The 21755-nt window shown below is 45.4% G+C and overlaps 1 protein-coding gene across 1 annotated transcript in view; it reads left to right on the top strand.

Moving 5' to 3' along the window:
* Nucleotides 1-7871: 7871 nt before the first annotated feature.
* Nucleotides 7872-21755, top strand: part of TMEM260 (transmembrane protein 260) — a 34596-nt gene continuing 20712 nt past the window's right edge. Inside the window, exons 1-3 of the mRNA XM_066552580.1 lie at nucleotides 7872-8064; nucleotides 13071-13102; nucleotides 13944-14092. Coding sequence (XP_066408677.1) covers nucleotides 7872-8064; nucleotides 13071-13102; nucleotides 13944-14092 — 374 coding nt within the window. The remainder of the gene's footprint in view (nucleotides 8065-13070; nucleotides 13103-13943; nucleotides 14093-21755) is intronic.

Below are 21755 nucleotides of genomic sequence, written 5' to 3'. Positions count from 1 at the left end.
AGGGAAGCTGGATTTATCCCAGTGGAGGCAGAAGCAGAGCTCAGCCCCTTGCACTTTGCTATTTTCTGCACCAGCAGTTCTGGCCTTTGAAAAATGAGATGCATTTTTCTCACTGTGGCTTGAGAAGAGCCTGCAAATGCCAGATGACAGAAAGCAGAGGAGGAGAAGTCTGAGGCTCCTAAATTAGAAGCTTGTGGCAACTTCAGGCACTGTCCTGTAGAAGCTGCCCTTGGCTTTATGTTAAATGTTGTTTTCTTGTGATTTTCAGCATTTGGTGTTAAAAAAATGCTCAGGGAAGGCTCATTTTACCTCAAATCTGTGATTGGGCAGTACCAGATTGGAAGATTTGTCTCTTTATGGGATGGGATTTGGAGCAACCTGGCTTAGTGGGAGGTGTCCCTGCCCATGGCAGGGTGTGGAATGAGATGGGCTTTAAGGTCTCTTCTGACCCAAACCATTCCATGAAGATTTTGAGGTCCTTCCCACAACATCTCCCACAAGGCAGCTGGTTTGGGCATGGATTTCCCATGGAGTGCTCTGGCCACATGGGTTCTGAGCAACTGGTGATCTGAATGGGCAAGCCAGGTCTGGGAATTCGCCAGGATTTAATCTGGATTTAATGTAATCCATTTAATCTGTTTCCTAGCCTGGCCTTCCACAGGAAATGGAGATGGAGCCAAAGAATCCTGATTCTGTTTTTGTGCTTCCTGACCTCTAAGGAGAACAACTGCAGGACCTGTGCAGACCTTGAAACCAGGGCATGGAGACCTTTCAGGAGATTTGATGGAGGATTCAGGATTCAGGAGATCCTTGATGCATGGAGGGTAAAATTCCAGCTGAGCTCTGGGGATGCTGCTGGGCTGGGACATGCTCCTGTCAGCCACCAGCATGCTGAAGAAAGCATGCCTGAGGTTTGGGTTGTTTTTTGAGGCTATGGAGAATCCCACTGGCCCAGCCTGAATTTTTTGTGAGGTTTATGCTTAAATGGTTCAGCCATCACTGTGAGTGTCAGAGAAGAATATTGTGTTCTGCTCCTGTGTAATAAAAACAGCAGCTCTGGGACTGTCACCCCCTGGGACAGGAACTAGGGCTGAGCCAGGGATCAGCCTGGGAAAAGCAAACCAGCCCACTCAGCCCAACTCAAAATCCTATCCATGGGTTCACCTACCAAATCTCTTCCCTCCAAAAATTGGATTTATTACATTGGAGCTCTCCAGGCAATGTGAGCTATCCACAAAATGGCATGTCCTGCATGATGGAACAGCTCCATCACCAGGGCTGCTTGGATGCAGGGAAATGGGAATTACAGAATCCCAGAATGGTTTGGGTTGGAAGGGACCTTAAAGCCCATCTTATTCCACCCCTGCCATGGGCAGGGACAACTTCCCCTATCCCAGGTTGCTCCAAGCCCTGTCCAAGCTGGCCTAGGACACTTGCAGGGATGAGGCAAGCCCACCATCTCTCCTCCATTCCCACATTACCTGCTGCTCAGCATCTCCACAAGTTCATTTTGGCCACTTATCAACACACCACAGCCCTTGTCTGTGACCTCATCTATGCAGAACAGGGAGAGGAGAAAAGGTTCCCATCACAATCTTACCAGAATGAGATTAATGCAAAAACCCTGTGGGGTAACACAGGTTTTGGAGCTGACTCTGGAGCTGCATCAATTTCCAACTAGAATAAGGTGGCAGCACCACGGATTTGTTCAGTGGAGGAACATAACAAAGATATGGTGGGGCCAGGCAGGAAAACACAGGTGAAACCAGGTACAGAGAGCAATTTTGGAGGGTACAGGTCCTGTCCTACTTGACATCATTTGTGCAAATTCCCTGAGCATGATCCTCAGCTGACACAATTCTGACAGAAGCCTAAAGAAATGGGAACAAAACAGAGAGAACTGATGGAATGTGAGAAATTCTTACCTAAATGATTTCCTTGATGAGTTTTACTGGAGCTGTGAGCACAGATGGAGAAATTCGAGTTTGAAACCCTGAACTGCTGGTACAGATTTTCAACCATGTGCTGTGTGTGGGCATTTCTTGGGCCAGGCTGTGAATTTGGCTACCAGGGTATGGGCTAGAAATTGATTCCTACAGCTGTAATTAAAACAAGGATGAAAATGTGTAAATTAGTAAAAAATGCTCCCTTTTTCCAAACACTTACCAGAGAGTAATGGAGCAGCCCAGGGGTGAAGGGAGGAAGGCCCTCAAGTGGTGCAGCAGCCAGAGAAGAGGATCTGGGAGGTGGTGGTGGAGTCACTGTGCAGATCAGGCATTTCCAATAAGGCATGGGGATAAATAAATAATATTAGTTCAAGGAAATCAGGTGTGAAAACATAGAGATGAATGTCAGAGTTCTGGGGAAACCAGCTGAGACAAGTGGGATTGTGACTGCTCAGTGTGACAGAAAATCAGCTGGGAGGCCACTGAGACTGGTGCAGGAAGAGATTGGAGTCTTCTACAAGTCAATAAAGCCTTTCTGACAAAGGTGCAAAAATGTGGGAAACAAGAAATGGGGAAATTAAAATTAAAAATTGAAACAAGAAACATGGGGAAATTAGTTCAGTCCGTTTTCCTATTTGGGGAATAAAATGAAGCTGAGCTTTGAAACAAAGAACAAGCTGTCCTGGCAGCAGTGGAACCAAGTCTGTTTTCCCATGGAACTGAGCCCTTGTCTTCTCCCAGACCTCTGACCCCCTCTCACCTGGGAGGTCTTTACCTTTCTTTTGAATTTTGAGGGGTTCACAAGGCACTGGGGGTTTCCTGGTGGATGTGAAGTGCATGAATCTGGGTCCCTTGGATGGCCAGGGAGAACACAAGGAACCAGCACAGAGCTTCCCCATGTGCTCTGGGTGACCAGCCACATCCAGACATGTCATTGATGGCTGGATCTACCTTGAAAATGTGTTTTTGCAGGATGGGGCAAACAGAACCCCATGTCTGATGGTTTTTGGCTTCTTTTTTCTACCTCTGTCAAGGTTGGGACTGAAGCTCTCGAGATATTTTGTGTTCAGGCTCAGGTGTTTATTATTTCTTATCTGTATTACAAGTTGTGAGTTCTACAGCATTCTACTAACAAGCTACAAAATGGCTAACTGTCTTTCTCTACAAGGTCTTTTAAGGCTAAACTATCCAAGTAAGAAATGGCACCTAAATTATTTTCACTTTTAATGCAATAACTAATCACTCCAAGTCCGCAATGCAGACTTTTCTGTCCAATTACAAAATACCACCCAAACCCATGGAGAAGAAGGAAGAAGAAGGTGAAGAAGAGCAACCAGCCACCACCCTAAAACTTCCATCTTGTTCCATAAATATTGCTATATTCTAAAATCTTAAACTCTAAATTTTCCACCCTTTGATATTACACAATTCTAATCAAACTACACACTCATAATCCCAGTTCTTTTAATCAATTTTGGAAGCCTTCTTCATGGCCTCAGGTCAAATATAGTATTTTCCTGTGGGTCTGTGCCCTTCAGCACAGATAATTTAAAATTCTCAGCATCCAGGATTCCAACACATGTCCAGGGACAACAGGATGCTCCCTGGACCAGGTGTGCTTTTATTCCACTTTATTCCCTTTGGAAACTCCTTCTGCACCATGTCCAGTGCAGCCACGTTGCTGTAACTGGGATATGGGAGCCTGGTCTTGCCCCCATCAACAAGCAAGTCATAAAAAGCAGCTTATTCATCAACTTAAGACCAAATAAAAGCAGCATAACCTCCTTTCTCATGCTTTGCAGGCAGCCATACATCGCCAGTGGAAAATCTGCCAAAATTCTTGTTTAAACATAAGAGCTGTGCTTCTTTGTATTGTTGGTGGTCCCCACGAGGACCTGCTCTCCTTGCATGGGGATATTGTGTAGAATGAAGTCTGAGCTGGCTACTTTGCCATTAAAATTCCGTGCCAGCCCAGTGCTGACAATATTGAGGCTTTGCTAAATGTGTGTACGTGTAAGTTCATTAAATGGGTGCTGACTGTTGTTACATGAGTACAGCAGTTGAGTGCTTTCTGTATTAACCTTATCACCTGATGGGCAAAAGAAAAGGTTTAACTAAAGCTTAGGACTAATTGAACGGTATTTCAGTATTTTCTTATGTAAAACTGGTTCTGGTCTATTGTTTTTATTTATTTGCAATAACTGTGCTCATTCAAGTTTGTAATGACACTGCCATGGGTGAATAGAATTTGCTTTAAGTATTATTCTCCCTTTTCCTATCTCCTGCCTCCTCTAAACTGTGTCTCTCAGGAGAAAATCTGCAACAGAGCCTGGTAAAAAGACAACTCTCTAAGTACACAGTCATTTTGGGGAGTTACAATCCCAAGCTGTGTTTTTAAAATTACTTCTAGCAGTTCCTGTTTATTTTCTCTGCCTGCCTTGGGTATTTCCTGTCGGGCTGAGCACTGAGCGTGGAGCTGGAGGAGATAGGAGAGCAAAGCCTCTCGAAGAAAGGTCGGAGGTGTCTTATCATCAAGACACTGCACAAACCAGAGCACTTTCTTTGCTCGGTTGCCACTAGAGTATGCTCTCGTGCTACAAGTTCCAAGGATTTTTAAGAAATAAATCACTCTGTGTAGCAAGAGGCCGTCTTTCAAAGGCTTTCCACTTGCCCCAGTGGTTTGGGTTTTTTTTTTTTAAGTAAGACTTTTTTTTTTTTTTTTAATTGCTGTTGAGCACACACTCAAAGCTTTGTGAAAGCCTGGAGGGTTGCTCTGTGATGAGGTGAATCTAACTTGGGTTTGGACAACTCCCAGCTTCCAGAGCATGGGTGAAAACAGCCAGAAAATATCTTACCTGTCTCTAAAAACAACAAAAAAAGGAGGTTTGCATGTCCTTCTTGTCTTGGTCAAACCCCTGGGTCATGGCTGATGAAGAAAGGGGAGGCAAATCTCACGAATTAATAGATTTCTGCTTACAGAAGAAACATGTAAATTCCCCTTTTCAAAATAAAGTGTGCCTGTAATCCCAGCCTTTGAAATGGTGGTAGTTATTCAGTAAGATAAAGGCTGCTGTGAGCCTGCCCTACCACATTACAGCAAAGTACTTTGTCACTGGCACCCTAAAAGTTCCAGCTTCTGCATGACAAAGATATGAAACAACTTGCAGGACAATTAAAGAACAGTTTGTCCTCACCCTATTATTACCAGCCATTCTTCCACGTTTCGATATTTGCCCGTAAATTGCTACCTCCCCCATCAATATAATTGTAATCAGCCACGGTTCACATTTGTCTTTGGATGCCTTTTCCAAGGGAAACACAAAGAAGGAAAAATACGGCAAAGAAAAAAGCCACGCTCCGGATAAAGAGCCTCGCCACCAGCCTGCTTTCACACACAGGCTGCGCACTTTGCTGCTAAAATTACATTTTAGGAGCCCCAACGGGCACGGGAACAATGACCCCGCTCATTTCCATAGTGACAATGGCTGGAGGAGGATTGGAACGTGTCTTTTTCCTCTCCCCGATGGTGCTCAGCCAATGAGGGCAGAAACCTGCCAAGGAGTTGGGTCCCTGGAAGCTCTGGGTCACCACAGAGCTGGGAGGTTCCCTTTGGGATGGGAGGCAGCTGCTGGGCCCAGGTGGTGCTCACAGCCTCCAACACCAGTGACTTCTGAGTGGGTGGAAACTTCATCTTTTCTGTACAGCCCAGTTGAGTGCACAGAGCTTGTCTAAATTCATAAAATAACAGGATGGCTTGAGTTGGAAGGGGCCTCAAAACCCATCTCATTCCACCCTATGCCATGGGCAGGGACACCTTCCACTATCCCAGGTTGCTCCAAGCCCCATCCAAGATGGCCTGGAACAGTTCCAGGGATCCAGGGGCAGCCACAGCTGCTCTGGGCACCCTGTGCCAGGGCCTCACCACCCTCACAGGGAACAATTCCTTCCAATATCCCACCTAACCCTGCCCTCAGGCAGTGGGAAGCCATTCCCCCTTGTCCTGTCACTCCAGGCCCTTGTCCAAGTCTCTCCTCATCTCTCTTGGAGCTCTTTTAGGTTTTGCAAGAGTCTCTAAGGTCTCCTTGGAATCTTCTCCAGGCTGAACAACTTTCCCAGGAAGCTCATGGGAAAGCCAGGCTGCTGAGCCCACTCTGTGACAGCCCATTTCATGCATGGAGCACTGAGCTCCTCCAAGTACCACAGATGTCAGAAAACCAAACGGGAACGTGCTGCATTCTTGAAGAACATTCATGGGATCAACACTTCCAGGGATCCAGGGGCAGCCACAGCTTCTCTGGGCACCCTGTGCCAGGGCCTCACCACCCTCACAGGGAACAATTTCTTCCCAATATTGTTGCTGTGATATTTTCTGAAAAATCCCTTCACCAGGATTTCTTCTCCTGGGAAGATGAGAAGCCTCAGCTTCTCCATGTTTTGTTCCTCTCGAATGTGGTCTGGAGATTGTTTATCCAAACATGTGAATTGTTTTTAATTAATGACCAATCACCATCAGCTGTTTTGGACTCTGAGGAGTCAGTCAGGAGCTTTCATTATCATTCTTTTCTAGCCTTCTGATGTATCCTTTCTCTTTCTTTAGTATAGTTTTAGTATATAATTTATTTTAATATAATATCATAAAATAATAAATCAGCCTTCTGAGAACATGGAGTCAAATTCTCATCTCTCACCTTGTCCCAGGGACCTCACAACACCACACAATATCCCATCTAAACCTACTCTCTTCTAGTATGAAGCCATTCCCTCTTGTCCTATCACTCCATGCTCCTGTAAGAAGTCCCTCTCCAGCTCTTGGAGCCCCTTCAGGTACTGGAAGGCCCCAGAGAGGTCACCCCAAAGCCTCCTCTGAGCACCCCCAGCCTTTCCTCACAGCACAGGGCGTCCATCCCTCAAATCATCTTGGTGGCCTCCTCGGGACCCCCTCCAGCAGGTCCGTGTCCCTCCTGTGCTGGGGACCCCGGAATTCCCTGAATGCCTCCCTTGGTTTCACCTTCCAGGGGTTTTGTGCTGCTGTTTCAGCGGGGCCCTTCTCCAGCCCCGGAACACCACGCACGTTCCCTCCGTTGTGTCAGCCCTTAATCCTGCTCTTTTTTTCCTTAATAAATGCAAACCTAATTTTCTAACGTCTCCACTTAGATCTAATCCATAAGGCTGTTTATTATCCTTGTTACCCTCTCCTATACCTTTTTTCATTTGTATTCAAAAGCCTCTCTTTAATCTGTCTCAATTCTGCAGGTATGGCCTCGCCGCTCTTTGGTACAATCCCATAATGATTTCCACGGATGTGTTTTAGTCCTCCATCGATAGGTCTCGGGATGCTATTTGCCTTCCTTAACTGCTTCCCACAGCGGGAATCGCCGCTTTTAATAATCCCTGCGCTGACATCTTCAATCTTTCCCTTCACCAGCATCTTGTGCCATCCCATCCACGGGTTAAATCTTTATTATTTGTGTATGGGCACACTGGGGCTGTGGTGGAGGGGGTGCAGCCTGCAGCCAGCACTGTCCGAGGAGGGCTTTGATGTATTTGAGAGAGGCCAGAAGGAGCTGATCCTTAAAAAACCTCGTCCTGAAGGGACGATCCCGGGAGCAAGGCAAAGACAGGACGCACACCGGTCCCTTCCACCCCCCCGCATCTCCGCGGTGGTTTCGGCCCGTCCCCCCCCGCGCGCGTTGGTCCCGCCCGGCCGCCCGGCCGCTCTCACCCTCCGCCACGCCCTCTCTGGCTGTACCAACTCCTGTCCGGGGGAGGATGGAAGAGATCGGGAGGCCGCGCTGAACACCCTCACCGGGTTCGCGGCTCTCTCTGTTCTCTATCTGAGATTTGTATTAAGAGAAGCCCCGCAGGGCGCTTTGGAGAGAGCGAGACGGCGAGCGGGACAGGGGTGCTCCCCCCGCGGGGCGGTGGATGGTACAGCCCGGCCGACCCCGGAAGGTGGCGGCGCACATGGGTGCGGGGCCCAGGCCTGGGGCCGGCCCCGGCAGCGGGATTGGGATCGGGATCGGGAATGGGGCGGGAGGAGCCGCCGGGGCCCTGGGCGCTGCCGTGGCTGCTCTCTACACGGCCACGCTGCCGCCCTCCCTGCCCGGCGGGGATGCGGGTAATGTACCGGGTGGGGACCCTCGGCCCGTAGCGGCCGGTGCATGGCGGGGGGCGGGGGGGGCCGAGCCCTCAGGGACCGGGGCATCCTTGTCACCCCACGGGGCTGCTGTCACCCCACAGAAGCTCGTGCATCAGTGTCACCCGTGTGGGGTTGGTCTGTCAGAAGGAGCCGGTGCGTTGGTGTCACCCCTGGAGGGTCGGTGTCACCCCACTGGGTTCTCACCATAGAGAGCTGCTCACTCCAGAGGGACTGATGCGTTGGTGTCACCCCATCGGCTTGCTGCCATCTCACAGGGATGCTCATCCTATAGGGGCTGGTAGTTCACTGTCACCGCATAAGGATGCTCATCCTATAGGGGCTGGTAGTTCACTGTCACCCCATAAGGATGCTCATCCTATAGGGGCTGGTAGTTCACTGTCACCCCATAAGGATGCTCATCCTATAGGGGCTGGTAGTTCACTGTCACCGCATAAGGATGCTCATCCTATAGGGGCTGGTAGTTCACTGTCACCCGATATGGTTGCTGTTATCCTATAGGGATGGGTGTGTTGCTGTCACCCCATAAGGATGCTCATCCTAAGGGACAGGTGGATTGCTGTCACCCCATTAGGCTGGCTGTCATCCCATAGGAATGCTCATCCTGTAGGGGCTGGTATTTCATTGTCACCCCATATGGTTGCTGTTATCCTACAGGGACTGGGGCATTCATGTCACTGCAGGGGTTGCTGTCACCCCATAAAGATGCTCATCCTGTAGGGGCTGGTACTCTCTGTCACCCAATAATGATGCTCATCCTATGGGGATGGGTGCATTGCTGTCACCCCATGGCGTTGCTGGTCCCATTAGGTCCCCATAGCCACTGGTGCAGTGCAGCCACTTTTGGGGTGCTCACCCCATTGGGGTTGGTGCATTTAAAGCTCCCCACAGGTGGGTGCAGCAGCAGGGACACCCTGCTTTGGGGTGTGCAATGGCCCAGTGGGGTCAGCACAGCAAGGACGCCCCTGGGGTGGTGCCCTCGGGCCACTCCATAATGGTTTGCCTGCATTTGAGCCTTTCAGAGAAGGATTTAGGCAGGGGACAGCTGGTGGCTTTAGGGGACAGGTGTGCATCCTGCCAGCTGTGCTGCCCCAGGCTTGTGCAACAGGGAAATCTTTGGCTCTGCCTCTCTGCAAGTGCAGCTTCCTGACAGTGCCAGACTGTCTGAATTTTGGTGTTTGGCGCTGCTGATCCCACAGGGGGACAGAGTTCTCCTGTTTGGTTCTCCTCTGGTTTTACTGACTTAACCTGTTCTTGCTTTAAAAAATACTTTGGTTTTGCCTGTGTGGTTTGGAAATGCGAGGGCTTGGTTTTTCTTGGGAATATGTTGATAATTTTTATTTCATGGAACAAGTGTCCAGGATTCTTTCTTTCTGTGTCATCCCAGAACAGTTCAGTGGCTCTGCTTAATCCTGTGCCTCCTGGTCACCAGTGCTTTCAAATCCAACCTGTGCATGAAATTCCTTCTAAATAAATGGCATTTTAATGGATTCATGTATTTTACAGGCTCAGGATGTGTGGAGAGAGGCACTGGCCAGGCTGGCCATGTGCATCCTGATGGCTTTTGCTTCTGCTCCCAAGTTACTGAAAGGGCTGGATTTGCTCCTTCTGGGTGTATTAATTAATATGTGATGATTGATATGTTTACAGCTGTTACCATTTTGGCTTTTATGATAATTTTTGCCTTTTTTTTTTTTTTTGGTCTGTGGAAAGCACCCTATGCTCTGAGCTGTTCATGCTGCACGAAGCCTCAGGAACCTGGCTCTTAATTGTGCTTGAGCCTGGATTCTCCCTCTGGGATTCAAATAAGCATGAGCAGCCTTTGCAGAGGGGGATGCAGGTTCTCCTGATGATGTCATGGCTGGATGCTGGGATTTGGTTTTTTGTTTGATGTGAATTATCCCAGTAGACAGAGCAAGCAGCCAAACAGCACATGGGTTCACCTCACTTTCCACAGGTTATTGTGGTATTAGAGGAGATCCCTTGTGTAAAATTGTGTTAGAGGAAATCCCTCAGGACAGAGTCCCCTGACCAGCACTGTGACCTCATTCATTGTCTCTCCTTATTTCTTTATTTTTTGAATTTTCTTTGAAATTTGCTGCCTGCCTTCCATGTGTTCACTGGGACTGGGCAGACACAGGCTCATCCCTGCTGTCCCCTTGTGCCTGTCCCAGCCACCATCATCGTGTCCCATCACAGTGTCAGGACTTTTTTGGGCATTATTCCCCTGGTTTCCTCATGGCTTGAGCATGGAATGCCTCAGCTGGAATGTCTGTGCATGGTCCTGCTCAAGGTGTTTGATTTGCCTGTGCCTGAAACTTGTGCCACCAAAAGCACAGGATTTGCTGTATCTGTTTCCAGGCAGGGAGCCTAGTATTTTATTTTATTTTATTTTATTTTATTTTATTTTATTTTATTTTATTATTTTATTTAATTTTAATTTTTATTTTATTTTTTATTTTATTTTTATTTTTATTTTATTTTTTATTTTTTATTATTTTATTTTATTATTTTTATTATTTTATTTAATTTTAATTTTTATTTTATTTTATTTTTTAAGCTATCTGCATTTTTAATTGTTCCCAAAGTTTGCAGTAATCCAAAAATGTCCAAGGCAGTTGGTATTTCCACTGGCAGCTTGCTCGTGTTACTCAGTGTTAGAATAAAGAAATGAGTGATAGAATAATAGAGGGAGATGGAATTATAATTCAGAAATATCCACAGATGTTAAAACAGCTTAAAAAGGGATCAAATCAAGTTTAAAAAGAAAAAGAAACCAACCAAATGTTCACTGTGATGTTTCAAACATCAGCTCCCAAACTTGCTGGGAATAAAGCAGAGTTCAGGCAGCATTGGGCCTATTGCCTGAACACCTTTATGGGGGGGTCAGAAACTTGTTTACATTAGGAATCACTGAATATTCTGAATTAAAAGGGACCCACAATGATCATCAAGTCCGACTCCTGTTCCTGTGGAGTTGGAGGGAATAAACATTTCAGTTTGAGCTTGAAGATGATCATTCTGTCTCACAGAACATTGAAACCTAGTTTAGGGGTGCTGTAGTTGTTTGTTATTTAATATCAGTGCTCCTCACTCCTCCAGCCCATGGAGGCTGTAAGGGATGCTCAGGTCTGTGAGTGGGAGGTGGAGAATTAACCTTATCCAAGTAGTGCCTGTTCTGTACTTATTTTGATTTTCCCACTGGAATTCAACAGGCCTGCAGCCTGTGAGCTGATCTTTTGCAGGTCTTTTTGTTTTTTTTTTTCCTTAATTCTTACAAGGCAAAGTTGTGCTGTTGTCTTTCAAAGCTTGGTGGTGGCTTCCACCAGTGGTTTATTTATATTATTTTTGCAGCTTCTTGGTTGATTTGTGGCTGTGTTTCTTTGGGGTTATTCTTGCCCTTGATATAAACGTCACAGCAATGTGAATGAAGTTAAATTTTTGCTTTTTTAGGTGCACATATTGCTGCATCCCAGGAGGATTTTAGTGGAGCAGCATCCCTGGGATGTGGTGGGTGGTGGGCATCACCAGCTGCTGCACACTGGGGAACCCCCCCAGTGCCAAATTTAGGGTTTCCTTTATTGTCACCATCCTTTGCTGTGTGCAGGAGGATTTGTCCCTTCCCAGCCTTGCTGTGCCCTGGAAATGTTGGAGCTGCTGAACTCTGAAGGGCTCAGAATTGGGATGGATGGTTTTCCCATTGCATCCACTTCTTGGGGGCTGTTTTAGGGTGAAATTTTCCTAAAATAAGAATAGCAGTGTTTGCAAGTGCAGGGAACTCCATGTCTGAGAGGTTTCGGTGCAGGAAGTGGCAGGTTTGGCTCCAGTCATTGCCAGCCAACAGCTCTAATTCTGCAGGAGTTGCCACCAGCAGTAATCTTCATTGAATGGGTTGAATCTTCATTTTAAAATGCAGCATTTACTGCATTTTACTTTAAACCCTGGTGTCAGGATTTAAAGGTGCCATTTGTACAATCCCCCCACCCCCCTTTGCGTGGCGTGGTGAGGATGTGACTGTACAGAAATTTAAAATATCCTTAATTTAGCACTTAAAGCCACCAGCACCCTTCATTTGTGTCTTTCCCATCTAACAATGCTGCCGTGACCTTGGTGCTTGCAAAATTATTAGGACCAGTAAAATTGGATTATGAAATTTGAGGGAAAGAAGGAAAACTAGCTGTATATTTTTAATTTTGTTTCTCCCTGAATGCGTTGTGCTCTCTGAATATATTCCATGTACGTTGTTGAGGAGAGTTTGCTGCAAAATGCTTCAGTGTCAAATGCTCTAAAAATGCCAACTATTCTGCTAATGAGGGTTTTTTTGTGGCAGCTATTTGTCCTGGCTTAAAATACAAACAAAATGCAAAACCTTAATGTTGTTTCTATTGGAAGCTGGGTGCAGCATCCACTGACAGGTAAAAGAATTACTTGTGAAGCAGAATTGCTTTAGCATCAAGGGAGAGCAACCTTCCCAGATAAATGGATGCAGATTTGCACGATCAGTGATTATGTTTTTCCTCTTTAAAAGCTGTAAAGCTCTGGTTTTGTGTTGGTTTCTATGATTTTTTTTATGACAAACAACTGGGTTGTTGAACAGACAATGCAGCTTAAGCATTGCAAACTGTAGTGCTTGAAAGTTATTGAGTCAGATGGTTTTAAATTAAAAATACACACACACAAATGTCTGCATTTTGAGTGTCTCAGGCCATTCTTTGCCCAAGCCTACCTATATTTTCACTTATCTGTTCATAAAAGTCTCACGAAAAACATACAAAAGATATTTTGTGCAATGACATCAGAGGGAGAAAATATTCTTAGAAAATTTCATGCTGTTAAATCTCCACAGATTTACAGTTTTATCCAGTCAAATTAATGCAAAACCCCAATGCAAGCATTTGGATTTTGAAAACTTTGGAGGAGTGTCATTTCCTAATAGTAATTATTGGTTTTACATTATTTTTTCACAGGGGAGCTGATCACAGCCGCATATGAGCTTGGAGTAAGTATTAGTTTTATTGTTTAATCAATGCTCTCATTAACAGTTTTAGGAATTAAGGAAGTTTAATTAAGCATGGAGTAAAGTAGATTAATTTATTTTCAAACCACAGTTTTTACTAACTTATAAGTACAGCACGCGACAATTTACTTCAAGTTTTAAATCCAATTAAACTAAATTATAAAGCAAAGGCTTTACTGTATATACAGTAGCTGGCTTATTATCAACCCAAATTTTGTATAAGCTGGGGAGAATAAAATAAATCGGGTTAACAATTTTAATAAGTTTTATTATTTAATAAACTTTATTATGGTGCATGATCCCTTTAGGCAAGACCTTAGGACTGTCAGCGCGGTGGTAATCCGATAGCAGTGTGGTCTTTCAACTTGCTAACCAATAAAATAGTTGAGAAGCTGCTTTTTTAAAAAAAAACAAAAACAACAAAAAAAAAGGGGCAAAAAAAAAAAAACAACAGCCTTTTGAATGACCCTAATATACTGTGAACCCAAACAAGGAGTCCTTTAAGGCACGCTAATGAAACGTGGCACCTCCTTTTCCTCGCCGCCTCATTATTATGGGCGAGGCGTGGAGCCAGATCCACTGAGGAAAAAACCTTGGTGGGGTTGGGATGGGTACCAGGGTTTGGGATGGGCACAGGGATTTGGGGTGGGTACCAGGGTTTGGGATGGGCACAGGGATTTGGGGTGGGCACAGGGATTTGGGATGGGTACCGAGGGTTGGGATGGGCGCTGAGGGTGGCTCGGGGAGCGGAGCTGCTTGGGGCTGCCCTGCTCCCATTCCCAGCCTCTCCCCCCTTTCCAACCCCGTGTCCCTCTGTCCCTAGGTCGCCCACCCTCCTGGCTATCCCCTGTTCATGCTGCTGGCCAAAGCGGCCACGGGGCTGCCCAGCGGCTCCCCCGCCTTCCGAGTCAATCTCCTCTGCGGCTTGGTGGGAGCAGCTGCTGCCTCTTTGCTTTTTTGCACGGTTTTCAGGTAAAGTCCTCAGGGGTGCTTTTTCCTTGGCTTTGTGGTGCTTCCCCGGCGGCTCGGGACATTCCCGAAGGCTCCCTCTGCTCCCCACTGGCCTTTGGACCAGCGTTCCCCCCCGCCCTTCCCTAATTAGTTCCTCTGATTAACCTAACAGCAACTTAATCTGAATTTGACCTTCTTTCCCGCACAAAAGCCTCCCCCCTCTTTTTATTCCCCCCCCCCCACCCTTTTCTTTTCTGTTAAATAATAATAATAGCAATAATAAAAAGTGTGCCCTTTCCCTTGCCCAGCCGTGACAGGTTGTTCAGGCTCATTATCACAAATCACCGCTCGGTTTAACTAACCAGAACTAATGAAGTTTGTCGTTCTCGAAAGATGCAGATGGTCTGTTTAAATTAACAGGATGAGCTTCACCTATCGGGAAACCGTGAACTTGCTTTAATTGCAGCTCCCGGCGGAGGTGGATGGGCAGTTGCCTGCCCGTGGTACCCAAGGAGCAGGGAGAGCATCCCTGCCTTTCCCTGGAGCAGCTCCGGGCTCAGGGGGGGGATGTCCGGAGCCTCCTCTCCGCACCTCTAACCTTGGGATGACAGGGAACAATCGGGATGCTCACGTGGTTGTGGGGTTTTTGTTAACCCTGCTCGTCTTTGATGTGCAAGTTCTGGCTGCTCTTAACCTCAGCCTGACCCATATTTGAGAGGATTATGGCAACCCATATAAACAATTTCTGATGTTCTTTTTGCAGGGAAAATAGGGCACGTTTCGAGGCTGCGAGTGGTATCGGGGCGCTCCGGGATGAGACGGGGCACTTCCCGACCGGGATTATTTTGACAAAAGCCCTTTTCTCCCACCCGTTTCCAGAGCCACCCCTCAGGGAAACCTTCCCAGCAACCTAGAAATGAAAGCAGGAATAAATGGGGAGGTGGTGGCGGGCAGATTCTGAGATAAAGCAAGCCCTGAGCTTGCTTAAACTTTGTTCCACGGGGTCCATCTTTCTCTGCTGCAGAGGAGTTGCTTTTTAGCACATCACCTTGCATGTAGCATCAGCTCCAAAGCACACCTACTGGAATTGCTTGAGTAGTTCCTAAATATTTCTGTAGGCATGTAAAGTGATTGCTTTCACTGGTGGGTAATACATGTAATTAAGTCGGCATTATTTAATTTAATATCCTGTATTTCACAGCCTATTTGGGAAGCTGGAAGTGGCGCTGCCCTCCCGTGCACAGTGCTCGGTGGAGCATCAGCACAACTCCATTCTGTTAAAAACTCCTGCAAGGAGTTGCTAAAGGTTTTCTATATTTGGTTCTGATTTCTTTTTTAATGATGGTTGTTCCCATTATTGCAGTTATTTGGAAGATCTTCCCCTGTTTTTAGTTCGTGTGTGACAGTTCCTTGGGTGCCCGCTTTGTGCTTTGGAAATGGTGCAATTGTTTCTTTTGAGAAATAAGGATACAGGAGAGAAATGACAGGCTAAATTTGAGAATTATTTTGGGAATTACTTTAGCACTTCTGAAGGTTTAGGTGTTTTGTTGGTGTTTAATTGGATTTGGAAGACGGCGCTTCTGTCAAATTTAGAATTTGCATGAAGGAACGGAAAACGTGCAAGTGAGAGATGATAAAAACTATTAAGACTTACAGAAATTATTCCACAGATACTGACAGGATCAATTATTCAGCCTAACAGTGATTGTTTTGTTGCTCTTTTTAATAATTGTAAGGTCAGTTTTATTTCCACATTACAATGTTACATTTTTCATTTCAAGCACCTTAAAATTGATTTATTTTTTGGAACATTGATTTGGCAAAAAAAAGAAAAATTATTGCTTTTTTATTTATTTATTTAAAAGAAAAATATTAGAAAGTGTTCACTGGCACTGTCTGCTTGAAGCTGTAGCTGTCTGAGTGTGATGTGGTGTGTTTTAAACCGTGTTTGTCCGTCCTCACAAAGGGACTAAAATGGGTCTATCAAATCCCCCCTTATTTTTGTGTTTCAATAAAATTATCTGGTGGGGTGACCTGTACGAGGTACCGGTGGCAGAATCAGCACCTGCTCCTCTTGCCGTGTGAAACGTGGATGTTAATATGAAAATATGTAGATGTTAGGAGTACAAATAATTGATGAAGTACGCATCCTTCGGGAGCAACGCGGTTCAAGTGGCAAATCTGCCTGCTCAAACAATAGCCACCCTCCAGCGGGGAGGAAGCCATCTCTATGGAAATGGGGCTGACGCTGCCCTATTGATCCAGTGAAGAAGACATTATACAATGTCAGTTGGGTTGTTACGATTTCATTTGTCGTCTGACCTGAACTTAACCTCTAAAACCTTTCTTTTCTCCCCCCAGCCGGGCAGCGTTGCTGTTTACCCTCACACCCCGTGCCTCCCTCCCTCCCTCCCTCCCAGCATCCCCATACAGCAAATCTCTCCCTTTTTAAAATTATATTTTTAAATTAATTTCCCCATTGATTCTTTTTGTTTGAGTCATTTCCCGGAGTTTATTCCTCGGCAGGTCGGGATGATTTTATTGCTTGAGGAGAAGAGTCGTGGTTCCTTCCCTCTGTGGTGTTTGGGATGTTGTGGCACGTGTGGGATTAGGGTGGAATTTATTCCTTGAGCAGATTTCTCCTTTGCCAGGTGATGGCTGGCGGGATGCTCCGCACTGGGGTCGAGAGGAAGCGGCCGCCGCATCACGTCTGTTTGTTAATTTTATTGTGTTATAATATATGATATTACTCATTTAATTACATTTTTTTTAAGCCTGGATTGTTGTTCTCAAAGCAAAATTATATCACAGCACATTGATGCAGAAAGGCTTTTTGTCAGTAATCCAGACTATCGCTGAACGAGCCGTTTCTCCTTTGAGTTACTTCTCAAGTATGGATTTTTTTCCCCCCGTCTGCACAGTCTTAATAAATTGCTTGTAATTATCGTAAAATGCCATTTACAAAGAGTTCTCTCGGACTGCTTATAACTGAGGCAAATAATTCTTCTTTGCTTTGAAGGAGGGGGGAGATGCTTTATGTTTTTAGGACTCAGCGAGTGCGGCTGTAGGATTGTTTCTTTAAACAACTATTTATTTGTTTTACTGTGGGAGGCAAAGCATAGCAAGTTTACAAAGTAAACCAATTATCTTCTTATAATATGATTGCCAAAGTGTCATTTTCTGCACAGGGGAGGCATTCTTTGCGTTCTCTGCTGCAAAGAGAAATAGGAAGCTTTCCCCTGCTCTAAGTGCATTTTTTTTTCAGTCTATACCTTTCATAGTTTGGCTGTTTTGGGGTTTCTGAACAAACAAAGCTGCTTTATTGCAGAGGCAGTAGTAGAGTAAATGCTGTCATTGCCCAAGTATTTGTAGGAAGTTTTTGCCAGCTTTATTTTGGCTGAGTTGGACACAGGGTTTTGAAAAGGGGGAAGACGTTGGATTAAATTAAGCAATTCACATCTCTTTGGTTTGCTGTTCTGGGTATCATATTAACTTTGGTACTAATACATTATACAAACATAGATTTTAAATATATATGTGTATTCCCTGCCCACTAAACCTTCCAGGCAACACACTGTGACTATATATAAAACCCAGAGCCAGCTCTTCTCCCGCCACCAGCAAAAAGGAGAATTAGGCATGTTAGATAATGAAATCATCAAAATTATTCCATCATTTTGAAATCATAGGGATGTTTTGGAAGTGCCACTTGACCCTCTTGATGGCACTGAGTTTTCTGGCTCCCAGGGTGTGTGTCCTGGAGCTCTTGTGGGAAGGTCCCTAAGGAGGACCAGGAGGATCCCTGACCTTCATGGCCATCCCAGAGGGACCCCATGGCTGATACTCCCTTAAAACTGCCCAGTGCTGGGAAAAGTTGTCTTCTGCCCCTGGTGAGTGAGGAAATGCCCATGTCCCTGGGTGCACGGGTTTGCCAGAGCAGAATTCATCCCTGAGAACAGTTTGACCCCTTTTTTTGTGGACATGACTTGGGGAAGATGGAGGGATGAGAGAGGAGTCAGTGCCTGCTCAACCAGAGTGGGAAATGAAGAAATTGGGCTTTGGGGAAGGAGGAATCTCCTTAGAGGGCGTGTTTGGATTTTTCCAGATTACAGATTATCGTAGATTATCTCTGTTGTAGCACAGCAGGAGCATCTTGGGCGTCTGGGAAGCAGCTGTGCTTAGTGAGGAGTAGTTACAAAGTTTTAGGTGGGAGAGAAGAAAGGAATGCACTCAGGTACTAATTTGCTTTGAGAAAATCTGCCGTGACCTCTGGCTAATTGATCACATATCTGTTTTTATTTTTTTTTCCCACTTGTCCCCAGAATAAACCGGCGCTGAGTTCAGTCTGTTTGAAGACGCTGCCAAATCTGTTCATTTGCATTTGGCTCCAAAGTAGGCACACGAGGCTGCAGTAACTCTGCTTCATTTTGAAAAGGGTGGTGGTGGTGGTGGGGGGGGCAGAAAGAAAAAGCAGGGCAAAAAAACTCTTTTTTTTTTTTTTTTTAAAAGACTGAAGAGTCTTTTCTGACAGCTAGTCAGAGTTAGAATTAGTTCAAGGAAATGTTAATAATGCACTGCCTGGCTTAATCCCTTTGATATCACCAGGTATCCTCCTGTTCATGGGTTAATTGCTTTAAAAGCGGAGGCAATATTCTGAGCGGTGGGCCGCTTCACCTTTTCACAGCTGTTACCATTGAGTGACAACTAAATCCCATGTGTAAGATGAGGAAGAGCTCAATCTCCAATTGGGAGAAAATTTATGTAAACCGCAATCCCTTCAGAATGTGCGGAAGTCACAGACTTTCTTGATTTACTCTGCTTTTGCCAGAAAGCTCCATTGTTCCCTTCCCTAAGTCCCATCAACCCTTTGTAGCAGAATATCACAGCGGCGGCAGATAGCTTGAAATATATAAATGCTATCATAGCTCTGATTAATAGCGGCGCTTATGAGTCAAGTCTGATAACGGAGCAGCTCTCCACTCAATTTCAGATACCGCTAATGGAATCTGTCTCCTGCAATTGTAATGTGAGAAGGGCTAATTTGCCATGGAGCTTGGAGCTGTCACCAGCCGGGGATTGGGGGGTCAGATGGGAGCTGCCAGGTTTTTGCCCTGCAGCTTGTATCTCTCGCTTTGAATAGCGCAGCCCCCTGCCTGCCAGGGAGCTGATAGGCCGCCGGGGGGTTTATGCCACTCGTACAATAGCGAAGGGCTGCATGGGCTGACTTGGTAATTGTGAAGCCAGCTCATTTTTATTTTATTTTATATTTTATTCTATTTTTTTTCCCCCCCTCAACTCCTTCCTTTCCGCCCCCCCACCCCGCTCCTTTTTTTTCTTTCTTTTTTTTTTTTTTTTTTTCTGTGGCTGCATAATTTCTAATAAGGGGTTTTAACAAATGTCAGATTAGGAAAAGTTTCTGCAATTACCCAAAAAAAAAAAAAAAGCCAACTTATAAAACATTTAAATAGCTCAAGTCGGCTCCTACTGCGGGTTGGGGTTTTTTGGCTGCTGGAAGCAGGCGCTGGTTATTACAGGAGCCTGGGATAAAGGTGTATCTATTTTCCAAGGATTGTGAATCAAATAATGGGTTGAACTAATACACCCCTTGCACTTGCAAAGACACCAGGAGAGAATTTCTCATTTGTAATGGCTGGAAGCACAGTTTGTACAACTCAAATGTGAGTATGGGGTGATATTTCTTAAAGCAGCGCAGCCCTGTGTGCATTTTATAGATCTGTCATGAGCAACTCATTGAGCTGCTCTGGAATAGCTTGGCATGGAGATGTTGAATTTAAATACCAGACTTCCTTGGCAAGGGGCTGCTGCAGGCAGGCTCTGCTCCAGTGGTGATGGACATCCTGGAGCATACAAGGTGTAAGGTTGGGATGTCTCATTCCTCACTCCCCTGACAAGTTGTCACGGGGGGCTCTTCCCATCCCTGTTGTCCAAAGGACGACCTTGCTGCCATCCCAGAGCACTTTGATCCTCCCAGCAAGAGGATCCAAGGTGACTTGGCCCCAGGACACAAGGGGTGGGGTGCAAGATGCCTCTTGCACATGCTGGTGACCTTCACAGGTCCACATTTCCAAAGGAATGGGCAGAGACAATATCCTTAAGAGGTTGTGTCCCAACTGGACACCTCCAGTCCAGGAGGACGTGTGTGAGAGGGTGCAAGGACCAGCTCCCCTTTGCCAAAATCCTCACTGGCTCAGCACTCCTTACCACCCTGGACCATCCCCTCTCCAAACTGGCATTTCAATAAAATAACTACAAGAAAGAAAAGTCAGGAAGTGGTGGCAGTCCCTGGCTGGGTGTGAGGCATTCCATGCATGTGGTGGGAGGTGAGGGTGCTGCCTGCTCACCCCTATCCCAGAAATCATGGGTGTGTGGGAATGCTGGAGCTGTGGGATGCTGAAGTCCTGTTTCACACCAAGGGCAGCAGCTGGTTGTGACCAGACTGGTTTGGTTTTATTTTATGGTGGCTCTTCCTCTTTGCTCAGTCTCTTTTCCCTTCACTCCTTGTGACCATGGGACTCAACCAGGAGAGATGAGCCAAGCCCTGCTCTCCTTCCTCCTCCTCCTGCTGCGGGCAGGGCTTAAGTGGCTATTGAGCTCCAGGTCCTTGAGGAAGAATAAAATCGGGTTTGCTATTCCCTGTAGTACCTGAGCTGGCTCTTCAGCGCTGAGAGCAAGAGACACCGCCTTTTGTCATGGAGTGTTTGTGGCTAAGAGGCAGGCAAACCCAGAGGGATTGGGGTTTTGGGGGATAATTATTGTTACTTAAACCCTAAACTCCTGTTTGGATTTTAATTTTTAAATAATTCTTCTATTTCAGCGCCGATGCTCGTGCACGCTTAAAATTTATCAGTGGGAAGCTTGGTTGTTGAGTCTTCTGTGTCCCTTTCTGTTTAGCCTCGTCAAAAAAATAGTTGGTTTTTTTTTTTTAATTGATTGATTAACAAGCAAAACCTTTTAAATTCAAAATATTAACTCTTTAGTGCACTGCCTTGACATAAAAATACATTGAAGGAATGTATCTTTGCTACTGCAAAGAGACAGAGGTTGCTGGTGATGTACTTGGAGTCTGTGGAAGGGAACAGGGAACCACTGGTATCAGGGTCACCATCTGCAGGTGCAGGGACAGACAGAAATTTTTAAAAAATCCATTATTTAGTTAATTAGTGGAGATTTTAAAAATCAAGAGAGTTTTTCTTACTTTACTGCCGAAAAAAAAATAAATGAAAGATGCAAGGCTAAGATCTCCTGCCTGTAAAGTTTTGGAGAGAAAAGAAGGCAGAAATAATCAGCTTATTTCACTAGGTACAGATAGGTGTTGCCAGTGTTAAATACATCAGCTTCAAATATAAACCATTCCAATTATCTTACTTTTCTTAATGAATCCAGTGCACTGAAGATTGCATTTAATGAAAACATTTTAATTAAATTCCAGTTCCCATCCATGTGTAGCTTTATGCTGATCATTTAATACATTTTGGGGAATTATTAAATATAGAATGTCTACTGTTGTTTTATAAATAAAAAGTAAAAATGCTGGTAGAGTTTTTTTGTAAAGGCGTATAACTTGTAACCTTGGCTAAAGGAAAATTTTACCAAACTTAAAGGAAAGGCTAAATTTTAAATTGCAATCTTGCATGTTTTAGTGATTGCCAACAAATGAGAAGCT

The sequence above is a fragment of the Molothrus aeneus genome, chromosome 6 (genome assembly GCF_037042795.1).
Source record: "Molothrus aeneus isolate 106 chromosome 6, BPBGC_Maene_1.0, whole genome shotgun sequence".
NCBI classification, from domain to species: domain Eukaryota; kingdom Metazoa; phylum Chordata; class Aves; order Passeriformes; family Icteridae; genus Molothrus; species Molothrus aeneus.
The sequence above is the reverse complement of the archived record's forward strand: the minus strand, read 5'-3'. Positions and strand labels throughout refer to the sequence as shown.